Source organism: Pagrus major, chromosome 2 (assembly GCF_040436345.1).
Source record: "Pagrus major chromosome 2, Pma_NU_1.0".
Classification (NCBI taxonomy): Eukaryota; Metazoa; Chordata; class Actinopteri; order Spariformes; family Sparidae; genus Pagrus; species Pagrus major.
In genome coordinates, this window is record NC_133216.1 from 7,890,270 (window position 1) to 7,914,888 (window position 24,619).

At 40.0% G+C, this 24,619-nt stretch overlaps 1 protein-coding gene across 5 annotated transcripts in view; it reads right to left on the minus strand.

The window, feature by feature from the left end:
* Positions 1-24,619, minus strand: part of nbeab (neurobeachin b) — a 228,043-nt gene that overhangs the window by 134,372 nt on the left and 69,052 nt on the right. For all 5 annotated transcript variants that reach the window (XM_073492021.1, XM_073492013.1, XM_073492028.1 and 2 more), the window contains exons 9-17: positions 17,732-17,929; positions 17,475-17,608; positions 14,583-14,691; positions 12,288-12,440; positions 10,796-10,964; positions 3,922-4,001; positions 2,874-2,936; positions 2,400-2,497; positions 1,856-1,948 (exon numbers count right to left, since the gene is read on the minus strand). In XM_073492021.1, the coding sequence (XP_073348122.1) occupies positions 1,856-1,948; positions 2,400-2,497; positions 2,874-2,936; positions 3,922-4,001; positions 10,796-10,964; positions 12,288-12,440; positions 14,583-14,691; positions 17,475-17,608; positions 17,732-17,929 (1,097 nt within the window). The remainder of the gene's footprint in view (positions 1-1,855; positions 1,949-2,399; positions 2,498-2,873; positions 2,937-3,921; positions 4,002-10,795; positions 10,965-12,287; positions 12,441-14,582; positions 14,692-17,474; positions 17,609-17,731; positions 17,930-24,619) is intronic.

Consider the following 24,619-nt stretch of genomic DNA (forward strand, 5'->3'; position numbering starts at 1 on the left):
TTGTATTTTGTGGAGGCTGCCAAATTGGACACTTAGGAGAAGAGCAGCATTTATCACAACTGTATAAATATGGAAATTTGGGTGATAAGGCAGACTGATGATGCATAGCAAGCTCAGGTGAAACTCCACCAACGACGCAGAGTGGGAGGAGAGGTCTTGTTGTATAAATCCAAACAAAGTCACTCTCATTAATCCTACATATAGATTAAATAATCAGTTAAAGATTAACTCCACCGATTTTATACATTAAAATGTGTTTACAGGTCTTGGGGAGAGCTACTGCATATGTGAAGAGGGTAGTACAAAGCCTTTTGAGGCTTGAGAGGAAGCTGCATGTAATCTGATAAAAAATCTGATGGGTAATGTAGGAACCAGATTTTGAAAAGCAGTCCACTCATCTATCATTGCACTCCTATAACACTGTTGGACTCATTATGGACAGTTTAAAAACATTGATATTGGAGATCCAGAGATATTGCCTTTTTATTCCACGTCTTCTTCTTCCTTTACCCACTGCAACTATCGGAGTACATGCAGCTTCCTATGGTGCTACAACAATCTTTTTATTACTCATTTCACATATGCAGTAGCACTCGACAAGACCTGTAAACACTTTCATGTGTAAAATTGATGGTGTTAGCATTTAAGACGATGTTAAAATGAAGCCACACTGTTTGAAATATGAAAATTGGATGTATGTTATTCAGTGAGAAGAGATTTAACAATGCTGCTGTTAGAGAGACAAGGTAATCACACTATTTAGTTCTAACACTTTAAATTGACATCATGCAGTATTCATTATGTTTTATCTTCACGTTTATGATAAAGAGGCTCAGTAATTGCAAAAGAAAGAAGTTCGGAGCCGAGATTATCTCATACACCCACCACTTTTTATGCTTGTTTTGGACTGCATGGCCTCAAAAAGTGTTCACTAGCACTGCAAATCTGGAGACCACATGACACTGGGTATTTGTTTTACCAACTCAGACACAACTAAAATCTAACATCACTGAATACATAAAAATGACAAATTAAATTATCAAAGCAATAAGATGACCAGAGCATAGAACAAACATGTTTAATTATTTATGAGGTGCACTCAAGCTCATAGTGAACTTGGATGGTTCTTTAAAATGTATGAAAGCTATTAGAGTGAGGGGTGAAAGGCAGGCTTTCATGAAGCCCACAAGTCCCTTGAGGATAAAGGCCTTTCACCTGCGCCTGGGGCGGTCTAGCATAGGTTTATGGCTGCACTTTCTCTCCATTCTGCAGGCACCAGTAACGCAACAACACCTGGTGCCCCCACCACTGTAAGAGCAGCAAAATTCTCTCCCTGGATCTCGCATTTTGATTTAAAGGCTCTCCACCATCCTCTCACTCTCTCTATTGTCAGCAATGTGCAGCATAGAGAGGATACGCTGACATCCTAGCAGGTAGTTTATTATTTATTTCACCCAACTTGGACCTCTTCCACCTTTCTCTTAGGTGAAGTAATGGTTTTAGGGCACTATGCCAGGAATTCAGGTGTTCTACAAAGAAGTGTACCTTAATTTACAAAACTGCCATCCAGTGAACAATTTTTTGGCTCTACTAATCCTACACTTTGTCAAAGGAGTGGCAGGAACAGATGAATCATATCACTGAATGTAAAGCCTGATTTATGAATCTTCAGTTTCGTTGTTAACCTGGACACTGCAAGGACATAGAAAAGCTTAAACTGACAAAACAACACAGAGAAGATAACAGAATTAGACACAGACATGGGACGATTCATTAATCTTTCGACTATTCATTATAAAAACACTTAAGTGTGTAATTACAATCCACTACATAGTTATTGGATTCGGTTACTTACTTGTGGCCCAAATGCTTGAGGAAGTACCCAAGGACTTTGAGGGATTGTACTCGAATGCTTTCACTCTTAGAGGCCATGAGCTTGTAGATTACCCTGGAATAGACACAAGCAGCAAAAGCTGGCAACAGCACACTGTCTTGACAGAATAAAGTATAGCCCTGTTGATGAAAAGGCCCTGCACTGGTTAGCTGACAACCACTTTCCTTCAGGGAGAATTTACATTAGCATTAAATGAATGTCCTAATGAAAGCAGCAGCCCTTCCACAACCAATTCCTCAGAACCCACAAGTAGTGCCTGTGCATTTATATTTTATGGGATCACATGGGGTAAGTTTGATCATCCGTGTCATATTGAGAAATCAATGCGTTAATATTGTTACTTTTCCATGCATATCTTTTCAGCGAACTTATGAGTTATTCATGCATCTCATAGGCACACAGCAACAGCATGAGTGTGTCAGGTGCTTAGGTTTATTTTGTGAAATCACCTCTTCATTTTGTGCCTGAACAGCAAAGGGATTGTGTCTCCCCCTGAGGGGCTTACCGTATTCCATTTCTCTGGTCGAAAGCGGGGATCATGGAGGCTGGATGCTCAGACATGAGGGCTACCACCAGCTGCAGCACATCATGCAGATTCTCATCCTGCAGACAAACCAGGAGAGAAGGATGATGAGAGATAGAAAAATAGAAAAGGAAGCAGGTGTAGAGAGAGAATACAGTCTTTGTTCTTGGCTAAGACTTACTGCAGCTGCAGCAAAGACATAATATATGTGCCTTGCAACTGCAGAAGCCCCTGCTGAGCCCCTGGTGCACATAACAGCAGAACAGGGGCAGTGGCTGGCCATTGCAAATCGAAATGATTCATTCCTCTTGCTGGGCATTTTAAATGCTGGAAAAAATAAACTTCTCCTAGAATAGCAACTCAGAAGATGAATGTGACCTTGTGGCTCAGCGCAGCAAAGTGGCACACTAACACACTGAGTGAATTCACTTGGAGCAGGGACAGACTCTCATGTACCTCATGCATTGTTAACAAATAGTTCAAGATGCTCTGCAACTCATCCTCCTTCACACCACGGTCCTGGAATGAGACAGATAAACAATTAAATGAGGTACTAGACAAATATTAATGAATGGTCATTGCATTACAAATGTGCAGTATGTTTGCTCTATATTCTGACAAAAAACATCACAGTATTCTTCAATTTGACAGAGCTGAAAAGAAGGTACTAGGAATTGCTGGGGGATGAACATTCTGTGTTTTGGCCTCCAGTGTGTCAATTTCTATTGTTGTGCTTAGATTGAGTGTGCAAGTGATGCACACAAATTTAGGTTTCTACAACAAAACAGATTGAACAGCCTGATAAGTCTTGTTTTCCTTGTTTGCCAAGCCTGTTTTCTGCCCAGTGTTAAAAATCCTCTTATTTCTGCCATGCCCCGCAAAACCTGTTACAGAACGCGGCAGGGTAATTATCTGCAGAGATACAGCATGCTGGGATGTGGGCAGCAATACACTGACTTAAAAGAAACAAACCAAATGTGTTCCCTGTAGTCAGGCACTCCAATATTTTTGTTATTGATGAGTGTATCATTTATATTTTAAATAATTCACTGCATTTAGTCAGTAAAAAACTAAATTCCGACAAATACCTGTCATACATTTCCAGAGCCAAAAATGGTGCCTTAGAAGGTCAAATTTTGCCTGATAGCAGTCAGCAAACCCAGAGGGAGGCAATTACAATTAATTGAAGCAAAGAAAATCATCAATTTGTCTCATTTAAAAATCTGGAACCATCAACCGTTTGCTATCTTTGCTTGATAAATTACTTAAAAGATTAAATAATTATCAAAACTGTCACTTCTTAATTTTTGCTTGACTGACTAATGAATACGTTAAATTAGTTTCAGCACAACTGGTTTTCTTCCAAGCAGGCGCTTTTGAAGCAGACCGGCAGAATGTTTTAAAGGATAAAACAGGGAAAATTGACAATCTCCATATTTCCTCGCCACAGCTCAAAATCAAGCCGTGTGAGGGGCTGCGAGGCATGAAGACAGGTGGGACATACCTTCAGGATGAGTTGCTTGAGGAAGAGAAGCATGAACGCCCGCAGAGAAATTATTTCTTTCTGGGTCGGCCTTGGACCATCTGCAGTTGGAGAGAGAGTGAGAGAGACAATCAAACTGAGACAGAAAGTACTGGAACCTGATAAGATATCTTTTCGTCTCATCTTATTTTGTATGTCTTTTTATGTCTGCAAATGTTTTCTTTTTGAAGCTTTTTGATTATAAAACATTTCACTCGATGTTTTGTGCTTTGAGCAGTAAAAAACAAACAAACAGACAAAATAAGGACATTTCAAGGACATCCTCAGTATGTATCATCAGCTTTGTACTGTTTCAGTGGAACCACCTTGAATGTGGGCATCAAAACTTTCAGAAGGTTTTACCAACAACTTAGGCAGAACATGTGGCACATTGAGCCATTCTCTCACTTTATAAACATAGAGGAATTTGTATATTAACAATCAGCAAAAATATTAAGAGGACTAGCTCGTGAAGTAGTCTCGCATAGCCAGATGTATCTCCACAGCACTGTGTCAGCGCTGGAGAAAGGTCCACTGCTACTGGGGAGTGCCATTGCCATGAAGGTTGTAGTTGTTCTGGAAAGGTGTTTGGATGGGTGGTGCATTTCAAGGTGCAACCATATGAATGCCAGGGCCCAAGGTTTCCCGGCAGAATTTTTCATCTTAACAAGATGAACAATGTTCAATGTCAACTGTTAGTCCTTTAAATGTTTTGGTTGATCGGGGTGGATTAAAGTACATTCTACTAATTGTTAAATGTATAATTTCTCCTCTGTTTACAAATTGGGAGATTGGCTCTATGCGCCACACTCTCAATCAAGTCTCACCAAAATGTATTTATCATTCATGCTGCATCCAAAGTGTCTATGTATCCCAGGTAGTCTCGGTCAAAACATTGCAGCCAGGCAAGCAGCCCAAGGTCACCACAGTCACACCTGCCCATCACTCTCGCCAAGATCTCATTAAAACTACCCAGAATTCCTCTGCCAACTTAAGGTCACTTTGGCACTCTAAAGCTACACTCACAATGCAATCCATCCCTGTCATGAACCTCATTCAGCATCTGATGGGCTGAACGCTGTCAGCAGGCGTATGTATGCTGTGCAAATAAAGAAGAATGACAGGATATGACATAGTGGATTGATTGACTGTCATTTCACAGAGCTGCTGCCGCTGTATTGGTTTGGTTGGCACAGGGATTAATTTTGGCACGGTCAGATGCTGTTCAATACGCTGAGCTCTTTTGTTTTCAACCAAAAAGTGTTTGCACGTACACTGAGCAAGCACACTAATGGGCTGCAGCAACAGGCAGATCAATACAACACAGAGCTATTCATTCAGACACATCAGAGAATGCAAGATATGGAATACATTACCACTTATAACAATGCAAACACAAATCTCCTTAAGATTAGCAGCACTCTCACTGTAGCACAAAGCCTTCATTTTGGCAGTTAAACCTGGCATATATTTGTTCATTTCTTATTCATCCCTTGGAGCAAGCCAAGTATAAACACGCGGACAAAATCTTTTATATTTGCAGGTATTAAACAACAGTAACTGGGCCAAATACAACAGCAGGGAAAATGTCCTTCTTCTCCTCTCGGCCCTGATAAACTCCAACCTCCACCTTGGCTGGACACATGTTCATTTGAAGTGGGGACAATGCCATGATGACAGATACAATGGCAGCAGACACCTGACCATCCTGCTGCTCCAACAGCAAGTCAATGTAATCAATGACGAGGCTCCCTGAGGTTGCAGGAGGATGGCAAGTGTTGCTGCATCCCGACACTGATTAATAGAGAGAGAGGAAAACCCAGTGCAGGGACACAGACTGACATAGAAGGGATGATAAGAACATTATTACCGCGGCCACTGCATGCAAGTTATTCACAACCAATTATGCTCAGCAGCTCTGCACAGCTCTTGTTTCTCATTCACATATTGCTTTACTTGCTGCTTCCCAAGGGCGCGAGGAGAAAGAGTTTATTGAAAAACAATTTATGTCTGTGTGATTAATGCAGGAATCTATTTCGGCTTATGACTGATGATAATAACGTCACGGCACACACAACAGCACAGACCTTTAAATAAGAAGAATAATTATAATTTCACTCACTTAAACAAACAAAAGCAGATAAAACACTCAAATGCATTAAGTATTTAACTTTAGTAACTGTAGCAGCAGTAATTGGTTTCCAGAATTCTTCTCAAGTTTTAAGTAAAAAGCTGTGCCTGCTTTACCTGCTCTGTTTAAAGCATTTGGAGTATGTTGACTTTAAAGACATACTATACAGGATTTGTTGGTTGCTGTTTGTAAACACACCGTTCGAAGATGCATTAAGTGATTCTTGAGAAAGATTGTTAGTGGCTGAGTCTCATTCAAACAGGGCTGGGTTTTAAAAATTGATTTACCCATTTCAAATCAATCTTCATTTGAATGATATAGATTAATAAAATTTTTGATTGATTGATCCTTAAATGATGTTCCTTCACAAGGTCGATTGTGAACAATATTGGAAACAAGGTGAAAAGCTATAAGAATCCATAAATCATCCCAATTCTCAGATGGGTCCAAAAATGAATCTGCGGAAACAGATAACACATTGTTCAGTCCCTTGTGGTTGTGGGCAATCTATTTTTTTTTATGACAAAGAATTACACATTTCAAAAGTTTACAGGGGATAAGAATCACTGCTCAGTAAACAGTAAACATAAAGGTGGTTTTTACTGAAATACACATTAATCAAGGACCCTTTTCTGAGATTTTCTGATAGAAAATCTATGGTTAAGCCCCCGCTAAATCAAACCCTCTCAAACACGACTGTAAGTAAGGTGCTGATTGGTGGTGAATTCCTAGTGGATTGTAATGGGCAGAGAAAATGGCTGAGATTCCGGGGAAGACGTATCTTGAAATGGATCGCCCTCCTGCTGTAGGTAATTTTCAGAGTGAGTCTGGTTCCATTGATCTGGCTTGATTTGGCAGGCCACTTTTTCTTTGTCCTTCTAAACTGAGAAATGACCAAACAAAGACACATACGACGAGGAAGAGAGCCAAGCACATAATGAAGTGTTCAATTATAGGGACACAGAGCACACATTTAAAGCGGAGCTCCTCCAGCTATTCACTCTGTTTCTGGAAGTGCCTCCTCTTTTTTTCCTCAGGTCTTAATAGAGAGTGCTATCAAATTAAAGCCATGTATCATTCAGTTATACACAGAATCACTGCAGGCGCTCACAGACAGATGCCCATTGCTCCATTTTTTTTCAGTCTTTGATATGTGCCCACGAGCCAACACATAATCTGTCTCAATCTCTATCATTCTCCCTTTGTCTCTGTCTCTGCCATGTCTCTGTTTTACTAAATAATGAGTAATGAGATGGGCAGTTAACAAAGCTGTTTGGCCAGTCACCACTTTCAATTCAAGCCCCTTCCGTCTTGTTCCCTTTAGAGGAGAAATCACCACTGACAGACATGTAGGTGCTTCAGATGAATAATCTTATCAAGGCTTGTGGCTGATTTGATTTGTGTGTGCCCTCATTTTGATGAATTAATCTGATGTAAGATATAAATTACTGATTACAAGGAAGTCAAGGAACAATTTGTCACATGCATGCTCTTCTTTTAACGCTCCCTTGATTCAGATTTACACATTTACACCTGGGAAATCCACCAGAGCAAATGGAGGTCAGAGAGAGAGAGTTGTTGAAAGAGCCTTGCCCATTAATTTTTGGTTTATCTATTCACATTTGCCCTGTGTGTTTTATGCAATGTTTAGTCATCGCAATCTATAGATACACGATGCAGGATTCTCCTGAAAAACAACATGAGTATAGACTCATTACAGAAAAATAATGCTACCCAATCATCATGTATGATCAACAAGAAGTGTGTGCGAGAACCTGCACTCTGCCTCTATATTCTTCTCTTCGTTTTTTTGCTTGATCAGGACGTTTCTGGAGAAAGATAGTTGACTATTGAGTGTCTATCTCAGGTCGTCAAACATTGACGCTTTTGGTTGGAATGCATACACGTGAAACTATCGATCATCTTATCAAACTATTTTCTGATGACGTGTCTATCGCTGATACATATTGCTATCATTTTATTGCCCAGGCCTATATCGTTATGACTATAACGTAATTATTTAAAAGGCTATAGTGAAAGAACAGTAATGACAGTTGTAGGCGTATGTGTTTCAACAGAGTAAAATAAGAAAACAAACAGAAGCATACCAATTTCAAACAACCTTTAGGGCCATTTGAGTATAGATTCTTAAATTACACGATGCATATAAGTGCACTTGAATGCAACATGAAGACCCTGTCCTGACAGGAAAGACAGACAGACAGCAGAGGACAGAAGCAGTGTGCCTGTAAAATTACACCAAAACACGCTACTGTAGAAACTCTCAGCATAGTTTTCCCATTAGTGCGGGGGATAGCCTTTAGAGATTTACTCACTAAACGGAAAATCTGCCCCTATTTGGCGCTTGGCAGCAGTTAATTTCAGACCCTGATACGCATCCACAAGAAAAAGCATATATTTAAGCCAGCAGCTCTTTCGGTCACGAGGCAGAACTCATGACCACAGGTAACGATAGAGCTTTTTCTTCAGTTTCAACCCACTCTTCACCATGGAAGTTCAAAGCAATGCAATGCACTACTGCTGACCAATCTACCTGTTGTCCTCACTCACAAAAGCAACCCTGAGATTCTCAGAAACCATAAAGTGGCAATCTGTTGTTTGGCAGTGGACCATGGCAACAGCCTTGGAAGGGCCAACTATCATTCCAACCCCTTTGCACTTTGCTGACACTACCCCAGTATGCACTAGAGGACATGGTAAGATGAAGCCAACAGGACTTCATCATCAGCAAAATAAAAGCGAGATCTTCTTGAGCCTCTTGAACAAGTTCCATCACCCTTCCTACCAGATGGATGACTTTACATTTCCGAAGAGTCTGTTTAATAGCCAGGAATTGGTCAGCCAATAACCCTGCCCCAGCCTGGCACCCAACAAAGACATCAGCACTCATAAGCCACAACATTAAAAGGACTAACACATTAAGTTAAGAAGTAATCATCTCATTAAAATGCAATGCTCTCCTGGGAAACCTTGGGTCCTGGCATCCATATAGACACCACTTGACACACACTATCTATCAAAACACTGATGTAGACCAAGCACACCCCCTTATAGCAATGATGCTCCACAGCAAGACAATGTGCCCTGCCACACTGCCAAAACTATGCAGACAAAGGTGTCCACCTGGCCTATAAATTCCCCAGATCCAAATCAGATTGAGCATCCCTGGGACCGATCCACAGAGACCCAACCACACGTCCAACAGGACTCAAAGGATCTGCTGGCATCACCCTGGTACCGGACACCTCAGGATACCCCAGAGGTCCTGTGTCCATGCCTCAACGAGTTCGAGTTGAGTACAATCACCAGTCCTCCAATGTTAAATTGTATTGTAATGAGATAATCAGTGTTATTCTCTTCACCTGTCCTGTTAATGTTGTAGCTGTTCAGTGTAACATCGACATGATGCAGAAACTACAGTAAGTACACTGTATCATATCCTGTGTTTTATTCTGAGGTTTTTTCATCCTGTGTAAAAATGTGATGTTTTTGTATAAAGCAGAACTATACTGCAGTGCCTGAGGCTACATAGAGATTTCCCCAACAAGTGATTTCAACATCAAAATCTATTATTAAACAGTGGTGAAAGCAACAAAACACCTACCTAAGAGTGTCCAACGTACTGGAAATGATAGAAATAAAGTCATGAGAAAAGTCCCTCTGATGCCCAAACTAAATATCGAGCTCTAGTTTGAGCTTTCATCACTTATTACGTCTTGTTCCCCCACACAGCATAAGAAGGGATAAGGGACACCAGACAGCTTAAGTAGATGGGATAAGGAACACATTAAAATCAGGAAAAGTGAGATTGAGGGGCCTGTGGACTGACCTAACTTACATATCTTACTCTATTTTACAGATATAGATATGTGTTCCCATATTATGCTGGCTAACCTCAGTCTACAGGTCACTTCCACTATTAGTAGGAAATCAATTAGGATCACTCCCAGCTGTAAGAGATCAAAAATGTAGGCCAAGTGCCTTGATGTTGCATTAAAATAGGCTAAAGTAATTCAGCCAACTCTGACACTGCCTGTGAGAATTTGTTTTTTTATCTTGCAGTGTTAATAATTGTGATTTTCACAAATTATTAGCGTTGCTAAGAATGCAGATGGAAGTTAAAAAAAGAACACAAGCTTTCACCTTCAGGAAGTAGATTTTATAAGGCTTTGGTGCAGCATAAACTGAGTTCTCAGTACCATTATGAAACAACTCCCTATACTTCGACACAGATAGTTTTCAGCACAGTCTGCTTGGTGACGTACTGTTGTTTCACAGAGAGAGGATGCCAGTTACACTACTGGCCCAGGTTTCAGAGGCCTAACACCCACACCAAGCACCACAGGGGGATGACAGTATTTATGTGGCGGGTCTGCCTCACTGTCATCTCCACTGATGGCCACGGTCCTAACAGCTGACAGGCAAGAGCTTCCATGTGGGGATGAGTCATTTCAAATATGAGGGAGCTGCTGCCATTTCACAAAGACACTTTGATATCAGGCTTGTGACTGCACACACTGATTGTGATTGGTTCACTCCCTATGATTCTCTGTCTAAAACACTGAGCTTTTATTTGGATGAGCCTTCAGATGGATGGAAAACAGTTTATACAAACAGCAAACCAAAACAAATCAAATAATGTTCCAACAGCACATACACTTTGACGTATGCTGAAACAAATCCAAAATGCTAAAATATGCTCACCAAGACCCTTTGGCGTGATTCCACTGCAGTCTGCTGGGTTGATGGCCCAGTAGTAGTACTTTAGGGTATGCATGAGCTGAAGCACTGTGCCCACTCGACGAATCGTGTTGTAGATGGTTGCAGTGCCAATGAACTCAGCAGAGAGGTATGTGTACAGAGAAAGCTGTACCTGGAGTGGAAACACACATACACACACATAGATATATTCATGTAATCCACGGCACACTGTTATTAGTCTCTTGAACCATATACCCTTTTACACTAACAGAAACATTTAACTGTGTTGGATTGCACTTACTGAGCCTTGCAGGTGTATAGTAGCAATGGCCACTGACCCTATATTACTCAATTTCATAATTGTCGCAGCTCCACTCTGTTCAGAGATGATTAGCATGTCCTCTGTAATTAGCAGCAGACCTGACAAGAATCCTTAATCCCCCTAGTCATTCCAGCTATAAATACGGGGCTTTTTTTCTCATATGTCGTAAATTATAGGATATTAACGAGTCAAATGTGAGTCATGATGAAAGGCAGCGGTGTGGTTACGATGTTAGCATGATGTGATTTGGTTTGAGGCAACTGAAATAAAACATTCGAGATAAGTGAACGCCATGCTGCCGGTAATGTAATTTCCATGAGAAGAGAAAAGTAAAATGCACTCATAAAATCTTATTTGTCTACGAGGACAAGGTCAGTGAGCCCGTGTAATTAATGCATATTACATGCTCCCCCATTATTCACACAGCTGTACCCCATGCAGCACATAGGTACAGAGGAAATGTGGACTTTGTTGCATGTCCTCAGGGAAGGAGCTAGTGTGGCTCTCTGTGCCGTTGTAGCTAAAAGTGCTCTAACCCACTTCATTACCTCGCCATTTCTCTCATTTTTCACTCCCTCTTTCTCTATGCTCTATTTTGGAGGAGTGTCGCAGGCAAGCCTTCAGACACTTTTGTATTTATTTCCTCCTTTTATTTATTCATGGCTTGGCCCACCAGCAGCAATCCTGAGGCAAATGTATTTGCCACACAAACTCAACTCCTTTGATATACCTCATCCCGTTTTTTCATGGGTCATTATTTAAAAGGGAGGGTGGGAAAAAAAATTCTGGAACACTTAAAAAAGTTGGTTAGGCTGAAGATAGCGAAGTGGAAGCAAATGACGAACTCTGCAACCATTTAATGTCTTAAACATGTGAGAATTTCTATCTGGTGTGTGTGCTTCACCACTTGGTTTGATCACCACCTGCACAAACACTTGCTGCCATGGGGAATCTCACCAGCACACCAGTGTTATACATACTTTACACATTGCAAAATTTTCTTTAAAAAAAAGGCTTGTGCGAGGACTAGCAGTTTCAATTCTACAGAGGGAACAATAGTGCAAAGGATTACTGAAGCCTTTTGAGGTTGAGAGCTCCCGTTATGCATCAACCTGATCACATGCAAAGATACCAGCCCCTTCTTCTTGGGCTGAGTTACCTGCAGGAGCTCACCTTGGCTGGGGTGTGGATCCAGATGGCAGCATTGAACAGGATGTGGTCACAAAGCTGCTTCAGCAGCGGTGCCCCGTGTGCCAGACCGTCCAGATACTTTGCAAAGGAGAGGAATTGCTCTAACACAGCCCTGGTGATGTGTACACGTGATGACTGGAGGAAAAAGCACACTCATGTTATACGATAATGATTTTGCAAAGCTTATTCTGCTGTAAGATTTCATTTGTCCATCTTAACACTGACTACATGATGGAGAACAACACCCTTACTAAATTTTGAACCCTGAATGTAAAGAACCACATTTGTAACTCAAAAGTGGATCATATTGGGTTAAATGACAGGTAAAGTATAGAAGTTTGTAATTATAGTGTCGCCTAATATGACTCACCATTGTCATCATTTTGTCAATTCCCCTGTATGCAGGCTCAGTTAAAGGTTCACCTGGATTTGTGTGCTATTTATGTTCTGTGGGAGCAGGTATGCATGTTAGCATAGATCTACTTAGTCATTTGATCAAGTTACTGAATCTAAAGAAATGTCTAAATGATTAGGCCAAGTTTTAGAAGCTTGACTTTGCAGAGAATTTCACTTTGACGAATACCGTTACCGCTCCTGTCTGGCACCTGTTCTCTGCCCAGGTGGGGATTTGGTGAGGGCAGGAGTGAGGGGGAAAAAATGAAGGCATGGGGGGGATGAGAAGGTGTGGCATAAACAGATCATGAACAGATGGTGCGATATGTGGAAGTGTGAAACCTGGCAGCGGGAAGGAAGCAAGAAAAAAGTGGCAGCTCTCAGGTGCCGACTCTGCCTGGCTGTTAGTTAACAGCAGCTGAAGCCAGCAGGCAGGCAAGTCACTGAGTGACAAAGTGGAGTCATTTCTCAGAGCTCCAAAAGAGCCAGCACTCTGGGGAGACCAGCAAGCTGCTAGATCTGCATCACAAAATGGGTAAATAAAGATTGATGCAGAAAGAGAGTGAAACAGAGGGGGGGAAGGGGAAGGGAAGTAGTCTTGTGGTGTTCTTCCTCTAGCTCTGTTTAGTTCAAAGACACATTCAAGACTTTACAAGTAATGGAAGATCAGGCTGTTGACAGGACTTGGAGAGAGCAGACAAGATACAGTGCACCAGTGGGGAAGGTGAAAGACGTTTCAAAAGCAGATGGGTTTTCCAGTAAAAAAAAAAGAAAGCACAAAAAGACGTGTAAAAACTTTGCATATCAGTGGATCATTCCCCATTCACTGTTTCTCTCAAGACAGAAAAGAAGAGTTGGGCATATTCATTTTTCAAATCACTGTTCAAAAAATTATGCTGTACTGTGTTGAGTCCTACTGACTGTTCCCAGACTGCTAGTCTACATGTATTGTGACCTCTTATAAAAGTGTATACAAGACCACTTGGGGGAGAAACCATGACACTTCAGCAGTTGATTACTTACATCAGGACAATTACTTTTTGTATTACACGTTTTATAAGTGTTATTTACAAGTGTTACAAGTGTTGTTTTAAAATATCCAAATGAGTCATGAATTAATTAAATATGCACTAGTTTGCATACATTTTCAGAACAGGAATCTGAAAATTGGATAAAGCCAAGTTCAAAATTCTTGTTTTCTTTTCTGGACATATCAAAGTCAACAGTTTCCACACAGGGAATTTTGGATGTAACGTTAAATTACTCCATAAATCAGAAAATACTGTCAGCAGCAATTAAAAAAATCAGTAAAAAACCTTCAGAAAAATAGATAGAAGTAAAACTTTGATGTAGGTAAGTGGTGTAGGTAAGTGCTACTGAAGTGGAGATTTCTGGCTCAAAGTATGAAAAAAAAACTACATTTGAGGAGACAGCCTTTTTTGTTTTTTTAGACCAAAAAATAAGACTCTACAGGTGAATAGGGTAAGAAAAATCAACAAGATATCAACAAAAACCTTCCCCTGTTGATTACTCACATTAAGATAACATGTTATTTTATTTCAAGTTTAAATATGCAAATAACACATTATCCAATTAAATATGTATGAAGTTGTACACATTTCTACAACAGAAATCTGTAAAAAAAAAAAAAAAAATATAAAAAAAAGGAACACTTAAATGTGCATTTTGAAACACTTTCTTTCCATGAGTCTGAAAGAAGACATGTGAGGGAAGCAAAAATGCTCAAAATCTAAAAAGATTAACATTTGTTTTATGTGTTTGCCTGCTGCATTGGCCTCAATTTGGAAATTGCAACTTCCAGAGAACTAATGTGTCACTGAGGTTAGGAAACCATTGTGAAATGTAATGGAAGCGCCAACATACCTTCTCCAGCAGGTATCCAATCACCAGAAAGCCCTTTCCTCCCAGCATCTGCTCCTGCATGGCCACAGAGCTCTTGAGCAGCTCAACCAGAAAGGCCAGGAGAGTGGCACTGCAATACAAGAAGCAATACCGTATCACACAGGGATAAAACCCATCTATTCAAACACTCATCAGGTGGTGAAGGAGTTATTCTATAAACTACAGCAGTGTGAGGAGACAGTGTGGCAGAGGGAAAAAAACAAGGTCATTTTCAGAGGATGTCAGCAATCAGCTGGGAACTCTCACTCGCCACTTTCATCCCTCTTCAATTCAGAAGAAAGGGTCGGTGTGTTGGGCTCTCTAGGGACAAAAAGTGGTCTGGGGAGCGAGTTGTAACAGAGTGTGTGTGTATGTGTGTGAGCTGGGGGGGACGGGGTTCAAGGGGCAGTCCACTGAAGACGTTTTTTTTTTCTTCTTTGTTGCAGGGTTTTTCAGTTGAAGCCTTTGGCTGAGTGACAGTGGTGCTCAGTGACACTTCTTAATCGGCTTTCCCTCACATCCTCTGGTGGCCTCCGCTCTAGCGCAACAATCACAAGGACACAACCACTCCTGTGCAGGCCTGCCAAGAGATACTGCACATACACTGCATGCATACAAACTATATGCACACTACCTTGTCGGTTTGCAGTTGCTCATTTCTAACTAGCGCTCCAACTTAGCTCTAACTGAGCCAAGAGGAACACACACAGATCTGGGTTACAATCAACTCTGTGTGCTCTCGGTTTAGCCTCAGATCCTTTACTGCAAGCATAGCTTCCTCACAATGTGATAGATCAGAAGTCACTGATCCTATACCACTGCTGTTTGGAATTCAACGGGGAAAAGAGTAATATGTTTATTAGAAGGATTTTTTTATAACCACTATTTGTGGGTGCTGTTGAGAACAGCCACAGCAGCTCCACAGGCATTACAGAGAGTTAATTGTTGCAGAAGCTTTGAACTCCTCAGCTCAGCAGGCTTTAAAAGGACTCAGCCTAAAAGCCAAGACAAGGACAAAGCGAGCGTTGGAGAGAGAGACACACTGAGAGGGAAAGACCTGCGACATGCTCGCGAGAGAGAAAGAGGGACAGAGGGAAGAGATGAGAGGAAACTACAGAGGCAGAAAGCTTTGGGCATCAGGGGTTTGTGCTGCTGTGTGGCCACTCCTGCGACTATCTAGTCGTACTGCTGTCGTTGAACTAACACGGGATTAGAGCAGAGCTCAGACTCCATCCAGGGCACAGCGGGGAAGCTGTGGACTGACCACCACAGGATGAGAGTCTGAACCAGAGAGTGGAGATAATAACTGCACTACAGCAAGACCACAGCTGGCACTATAAGCAGGCAGTGGTTTTTACATATATATTGGTATCAGTATACATGTTGACTGATATTAACAAGAACGAGTACAGCATACAATGCTCTTGTACAGCTTTTTAAGAGAAACATTTAAGCACTTTCGAGGTATCTAAACCAGTGATTTCTAGACTCTTGAAGCCTTTATCATCACCTCTACATTGTTACTATAAATGCAAGTGCAAACAATAAAGTTTAAAGAAATGTGTGATACCAGCAGCAATCAATGTATATTGCCACTTTGTTTATTTTACTGGCTGTTCAAATTAACTTTGATTGTATGTTTTAATCGTGATTATTTAATGCTTGATCATTTTAACTCCAAGAGAGAAATAAACAAACATAACTATGGGATCATTTCATTTCAAATATTCAAGAATTTTGGTTATACGAGTGATTCTGTAGATGAAACACCAGATTATGTCGAAAATAAAGCTTTTTTTTTAAGGAAGTACATTCAAATTCAAGCACATTCCATATAACTTTAAAAACATTATGGTTAACATTAAGCATTTTCAAAACTTTCAAGACCTTGTACAATCTCTGAATGCAGAAAAAAGTACTTGGCGTTGTAGAGAAACACTCACAACACCACATTGCTTTGAACAGACACCTGCTCTAATTCTGGATATAAAGATTTTATCACCTAGATGTCAACTCTGTTTTATGAAGGGTTCAACACAGCTGCTGCTGCGGAGCATCTTTTTTGGTTGATTTCTCACTGCCTGTAAACCCAACACCACCAAAATGGTGATAATAACAAGTCTACCACACCAAAATTAGGGAAGATGAGATGTGTTTCTAGTCATAAAGTCATTAATATTACATTTCCATTTTCACTCCATCAGTAAAAAACACAGCCTCATATACAAATCCAAAAGGTATCAGGATTAAAGTCTCTAAAAGCAATCAAATTCACAATAACAATAACTTTAATCACCAACAGTTTCATGTGTTTCATTTCTAAGACAACAACTCAGATTTCCAAAAAGTTATATTCTCTTGTACAATAACAGCATTTCTACATTTGGTCATCCTCTGCTATGAATGATCTTAAAAATAAATAAAAATGAAATCTCCTACTAGCTGATAATAAAGCTGCCAAATCAAGTGTTTCTCAAATGCACACAAATCTCTCACGGCTTCCTGCAGAAAACAGATTAAAAGGCAGACTTAAACGAAGAAACCACCGTGTTTTTCTGACCAAGAAGTTTGCAACAGATACAAATATAACTATCTGATCATACAGGCAAGTCAAATCTCTTCAAATCTGCTGTAATTTACAAAGCAAATACAGAATGGAACTCTTTACCAAAGTAAGTAAATAAGTAAGTATAACAAACACCAGAGATGCTTTTAAGAACACGTAAGTGATATTGTCTTTTGTTTGAATGTATATAATGTACATATATGTACTGTATGTATGTCAAAAACATATGATTTCTGCCTTGAACCCTTGGAGGACTAGCTGATGTAATGGGGACCCTAATATACTAATAAAACTAATAAACGTCTTACCATACTGTAGGTTCCACCTGGCTGTCGTTCTGCTGATGGTAGTCCATCTGAGCAAAAAGCGGGAACAGCACCTGGATCCCACCGATGGAGTGGATGGCACTGTGGATGGAGTGAGTCACTGTGGCTTTTACATCCTGTGAGGAGAATATAAATCATTTTGTAACAACATTTTTAAAATGAGTCCAACATAAATTAATGAATCAATATCTGGGACAGTGTTCAGAGAGTTAGAGTTGGCTTTGAGTAACGCAGCTGACCTGTAGCATAAGGGCGTGCGGTGAGTGCACAAAGATGGAGGCATTTTCTTTAGGCGAGGACTCCAGGCAGAGCTGGGCATCAGTGGCCTTGGCGTTGTAAGTGAAGGCGATGGAGCTGGCTAACTTGTTGTCATACAACACCTGCTTGTGATGCTCCGCTAAGTGGATATCACTCTCTGACTTGAACTTAAATGTGCTCTGTAAAGAAAGAGAATGAGAAAGAACAAATGAGGCAGAAGAAAGACACGGAGAGAGTGTTAGATGGATAGATTTAATGCTAACTTGATTAAAAAATATCCTTTCAAGAATGAAAATCATGCTTTTTTGTATTGGTAAGAACACATTTCGAGAGGTCAGTCTGGTGAGTAGATCACAGTATATAGAAATTTTGAAAATGCATATTTTTATATTGATTAAAAGGGATCCCTCCTCTGTGGCTCTTCCTGAGGTTTCTTCCATCGTCTTTTTTTTCCCCTGTTAAAAGGGTCTTTTTTCCATCAAGATGGCAAGTTTTTCCTCACTCGAATCGAGGGTCTAAGGACAGAGGATGTCGTTCACTGTACAGACTGTAAAGCCCATTGAGCAATGTGATTGTGATTTTGGGCTATATAAATAAAATTTGATTTGATTTGATTTGATTAAAAACTATGCCTTTTACCTCTTTCATTCTGTATTGTTTGTGTATTTGCTTTGTTTTAATTAGCTAAGTAAGACATAGCAAGTGAGAAAAGACAAGACAGAGCATGTCAAGGGAAATCATACATTGAGTGCAGACAATGGCAACAGCAAAGCATAAATACTGCCATACTGGCGCTGTGTACGAGAAATTATTGGTCAGTCTGTGAGTAGGGTTCCTGTGTGTGTAGGCGTGAGTGTGTGTGTGTTGGGGAGAAATAAGAGGAAGTGGTTTGGAAACAACAGAAACAGCCAAAAGGCAAAAGCAGGGGAAAGAAACTAATAAAATAAGAAGAAGAAAATAATAATTTTTAAAAATTACTGTTTGTTTTTGTTGGCGGGGTGGTGATTTTCTTTTAATCAGTGTCTCCTGGGTGTTATCTTTTAATTATAATTTGATTAAAATGTATCCATTCAAGAATAAAAAATGGCAAAATGCTTTTGTGTGTCAGCATGCACAGAATTCTAGTGGTCAGTCTGGTTGGGTCATCACAGTATACCAACACATTGAAAATGCATCTTATATATTCATGAAAAGCTATCCCTTTTCATCTACATCATTCTGTAATCCTGCAATCAACAACACAATCCAACCATATATTTTATTTTTAGTGATGCTATATTGACTACATTAACAGTATATGTGCAAAATATTCAGAATATTCCAAAAAAGATGATATTCCTGCTAAGCTGTTTACATGGCTAATTAAAATGAACATTTCACCAATATTCCTGTTTACAGTCAACACAGCCCTCCTCCTTCATTTGTTCAACACCTTTTTGAAATGGTCGGCATTCTGATATTTGTGCATTTCCAAAAATCGGTTAATATCCAAGTCTTTCATTATATTAAAAGAAGATGTGTTTCTATTTCTGACCAGAAGTGTGGGCTTTTCTCGTGTATATGCATCTCACCCTGTTGAGATTGTTGTGGTATAACCCCCCTAATTGAGATGCATATTCTGAATGCGCTGTATGTACGTCCGAAAAATGCTCCTAAAATAACCCAGAGTAACACTGGATATCCCACATGTCTTAATTAAACAAAGCATCCTGTTTACATGACCTATTTCAAATTCTGAATATTGCCATCTTCGGAATATTTGTGGAAAACTAGTGTGAATGTACACCTAGTCAGTGTTTCAGGGCAACCAGTTAAATAAAGCTGCACTATGGCATTACATCGCTTAAGGAAGGTTGGAAATGTAGCTCCTAGGGGATATAGGACATGTTATGTTCTGTACGTAATTGTTGCCTACCTTTTCTCAGTTGGCTTCATTTGTTTCACTTTAAATGTTTACGCTGGAGCCTTTTGATCTCTGTGGGAACATTGTTTGATGACAATCTTCTAGTTCTACTGCGGAGAACAACGATAAGGAGGATCAAGGGCTGATGAGAAGGATCAGAGTTGCTTTGATAGCCCAGATGATTGTTTACCTGCATTAATTTTACCAAGCCATTTACTCTAGCTGAGCACATTCACTGCTCATGAAAATACACTGCAATGGAAAAAGACTATAAGAAGAGTGTGTGCCGCGATTGAAAACATTAAGATATTTTTAATCAATGCGTATGTTTCTTTATGGAAGAAATATTTTTTCTGCTCAAATACGCTTTGCACTCATGAAACAGGAGCAAAGGGTTTATCCAGTGCAGCTGAGAACACTTTCAAATTAAAGCTGGCAGTCTGCAATTAAGCTTCAAGTTACTGTGTCACTTCACATCCAAAGTAATCAAACTCTGAGTCAAAACATTGCGCAAATACTTGTTGAGATCACGATATAGACCCAGAGAAAAATACGAGAACTAAAGTACACCCAGCTCAGATACATTTATCGGCATTACAGCAACCTTTTTAATTCTCATGAATACTGAATAAATTGCAATGGTGACTGAATGCACTGATAAATCAACTCTTTATAGGGATCGATCCCATGTTTTATATCTTTTTAATGTGTCATATCTAGAGCTGCAACGATTAATCTATTAATTTATTAGTCGTCAGCTATCAAATTAACTGAGAACGTCTTTGATAATCAAATCATCAGTTTGAGAAAAAAACAAAAAAAAATGTCTGATCCCAGCTTTTTAAATGTGAATATTTTCTGGTTTCTTTCCTGCTCTATAACAGTAAATCAATAACTAATATCATTGGGTTGTGGCCAAAACAAGAGATTAGACGATGTCATCTTGGGCTTTTGAAAAATGCTGATCAACATTTTTTTTTTACCATTTTCTTACCAAACAACTGATGTATTAATCAAGAAAATAATCATCATTTGCAGCCCAAGATACTGAGTGTATTCCTTCAGTTTGTGGAAGAGTAAAGTGCACGTCTTGGGCGAGGACTGGGGGGGAGGTCCTCCCCTAACAAAAAGGTTATGTTTTTGATGCAATTTTGCATCATTTTGGATCATTATTGTTGCCATACCCGTGTACAAAAAGTTGGAAAAACTAGAGCAGATAATAAATAAACAACACTCAAAAACCTTAAAGACAAAAGTAGATAAAGATGTCCACTGGGGACCAATCACAACAGTCATCCAGTTAGTTTTAATGCCCTGCATTCATTCATTCGGCTTTGGTATTTCCCACAACTTCTTGGGTGCTGTGCCTAAGCCTTATAATGTAAGGGAAAACCCTGGTCATGTTTCATATGCCTTAAAAAATACAGCATGAAGCCATTTGATGTCTGTGTGAAAAGAAGTGGAGCTTCCATCAGTCAGTGGCTCGGTAACATATTCATTATGGCTAACAAATAGCTGATCAATAACAGGCTAGTCTTAATTTAGTCAATCAATTAGCCGATGACAGATGAGCTGAATTAATCCGTCAATGCAGTGTGAATGGAACGTGCTGCATAAGGAAATCAAGCCCTCTAATCAGGAGGCTTGAATTATTAATGACTGAGAAAAGTGTTTTTCCTTCCCTCTCTGACTCATGGGCAGCATGCCGATGGTGATAAGATAAAGCGAGACAAAAAGAGCTGGAGTACCAGAGAGGAAACAACCATCTGGTCCTAGAGGGACCGTAGATAAATACAGTATGTTATGCAACACGAGCAAAGAGGGTTCATGCACCTGCCTAAAAGGCATCTAAATCTGGGTGGCAGTAAAGGGAGTAAATGGATAAAAAGGTGAGCTGACTCATGTTGCCAAGTGTACAATAATTGTGCATTCTATTCTGAGAGCCTCTAAAGTGCAGCATTTAAAGTGGGCGTCAACCTTTACAGGAAACATACAACACTATTCTTTATATTATATACTTGCTACAAATACTAGACAACAGTACATTTGAATCGGCTTTTATTAAAACAGTTTAAAACCTTAATATGTAATGTTTTCTCAACCTAGAACTTTATCCTCTGGGTTTCAGATTTTACTTTGGGCAAGTTAATCCTGTTAACAACATTGGTCAGAATCCATGTATTTTTGCTGTATCTGTTTCCTTGCAGTATTACTCCAACAAGAGTTTTAGTTCCAGAAACGGAGAGGGCTGAGCCACATTTAATGGCATATCTCCTTCCAGTCAGATGATAAAAAAGGCATAAGAGCTATTCTGTTCATCCTCTATGATCAAGTCCACACTGCAGCCAGCATGCATCTCATCATGCAGTCTCTAACATCCTTCAAAAGTTTCTACTCAAGAAACCCAAGTGACAAGAAATAACAAGCTCCAGTGCCCTCCACTTTAGTATGAGCCCTGCCGCAGTGTGAAAATAATGATCTCATGGGTTGTAGCTACAGTAACAAACCCTGTAGCATGACAGTATCATTCCACAGGCCAGCCAGTCATATCTAAGAATTACAGCACAGTTGCCTTCGTCCTCTCCTGGTGCTAAAGGCTGTCATTGACCCGGGGCATCCCCACAACTCACTGCAACAAACAGGCAGACGTTTGACAAGCTGGGGACACTCCCATGCAACAGTACCTGTGGTCTTATTGTGACTACAGACTGAAACAAAGTCAAAAATGCAATGGATTGATAATATTAGTAGAGCCCGGCAGATTTTTTTGGGCTGAAGTCGATTCCTAAATCAGGGAGTTAAAAATTCCAATATCAATATATCGGCAGATATACACACATTTTTGCAATGTTCCCTCAAATGTGGTTATCAAACACACTTGAACACTTGTGAAAATTTTTATCTTGGAGTAAACATGCATGTAACACTGTGTTCCTACCCTCTCACTGAAGGTACACAAGTGATGGGGGGCGGAGTGGCTGAGACAGAGACACCATTCACCCTATTACAAGACACTGTACCATCAAAATGAGAAGCTGTTATTTTAAAGGTAAAATGTTACATAATGTTGCTTTAAGTCCATATTGTCCAGTTATAGCTTTAAGATTTAAACTGTGTGAAGAGTTAGGCCAATTGCCAAGAAAATTTGAAAAAAAAAATCCAGATCCAGGGAAATCCTCCTCATTTATCCACTGCATTCTGAGCAAAACCAGTATGTTGATGCAAATGAAAACATCAAACACCATTTAAAATGTTCTATAGTGGAGCCTTGGAGGTATCATATACTCTCCAGTTGTGAATGAGACTAAGTTGTTGCTCCACTGACAGCCTGAAGGCGTTTAAAGGAGACTGGTTTTCTACAATTTGCAGTTTGTTGGCCTGTATAGTATTTCAGAATGGTCTGACATCAGTGAGCTTGTCATGTAATGTTCAGATATTGTTTGACTGCATGGCCGGCTCTGCACAGAGATACCATTTGTCTTCCTTGACAAGGGAGGACCAGGACGGTGCAGCTCCTCAGTCTCTTCTACAGCAGTCTGTGGTGCATACTGCAGAGCAGTGTTGGCACACATTCAATGGGCTAATCTGCCTCATGTAGAACACATATGGTAGTGATGATAGAGGGCAAAGACAGAAATAACTCGAAGTGAAAAGACGTAAAGTCATGGCTTAATTGTTTTGACTACTCAACTCAATGACTAATACTTTGTGTTCAGTGAAGCCGTCACTGGATATTGCTGTAAAGGATGTTACTTTATGACTCCAGAGCAGGCTATTTCCCGGAGCTGGAAGGAGATAAATAGCTATTCAGAAAAAACACACAAGGAGGGCTTTTTAAGGTCACCATTCTGCAAATATCTGTTTCAATTAAGCACTGACAGCTCAACGATCAAAGATCAACAGATCATTGGTCTTATGCCCTGACAACTCATTTACATTTCAAAATTATTCTTTAAACTTTGAAAAGTTTATTTTACCACGAAAGCTCAACTTTATCCTGGTGACTTTTTGCACTTTAGGGTTAAGCAAGTTCAAATAATATTCACCAAAAATAAAGATTCCAGAGTTCAACAAAGATACAGTTTCTCCCTTCAGGGATTCAACAATTAAAATGTTTGGTTCTACAAATGTGTCCAGAGGAAACCCTCTTCCCAAACAAATCAATAAAGGATCTCTGAAAAAGAAAATAACCCTGACATCTGGCTGTCTCATCTTTGAAGTGTTTATTTTTTCTTCTTCGGACTTCGGAGAGAAAAAATACTGGGAGAATTGCCATTCCTGCTTTCGATTTCGATGATTGAAATTGAAGGCTCATTTCGATCGATTGTGACACCCCCTCAGTTTATTTCCATTTCGAATTATCCTGAGATACATCTCACACCATTCTGAGGCAATTCCCTTGTATTCAGGGTTAGGGTTAGCCTACAACTTCCAAGACTATCACCAAAGGTTATGAGATCTGCTAAAACAGCAGTGATGAATGACAGTCCGATATATCAGTCTCAGCGTCTGTACATACAACAGTGCCCCTTGATGTTATCTCCAAAAGGCAGGGAATGTTTCGAGTCAGTCACAGAAACAGCAATATACAGCAAGAGTTGTTTGGGAGTCTAAATGAAATAAATCCAGAGTGTGAGGGCAATTTCGCATACGGCAATATGAAAAGAGCCCAGGGAGCAGATTCTTCTAACAGGTCTGTCAGATTTACGGCCATAAATCATAATGTAGAAATAGTTACCCTAGGCAGCAATAATCTCTGCATTTCAACTAACCGCAGAAGTTACAGTTACATTCAGTACACTGTGAGAGCAAGGGAAAGCGTGTCAGACATCAAACATGGATGAGAGGACCATGGATCAGAAAATAAATCATACATCAGCTCAGATGTCTTTTCCCAGGCTGTGGAGCTGAGCTGAAGCACATATAATGAGAGTCCGATGTACATACTGTAGCAGATGTGCGCTGT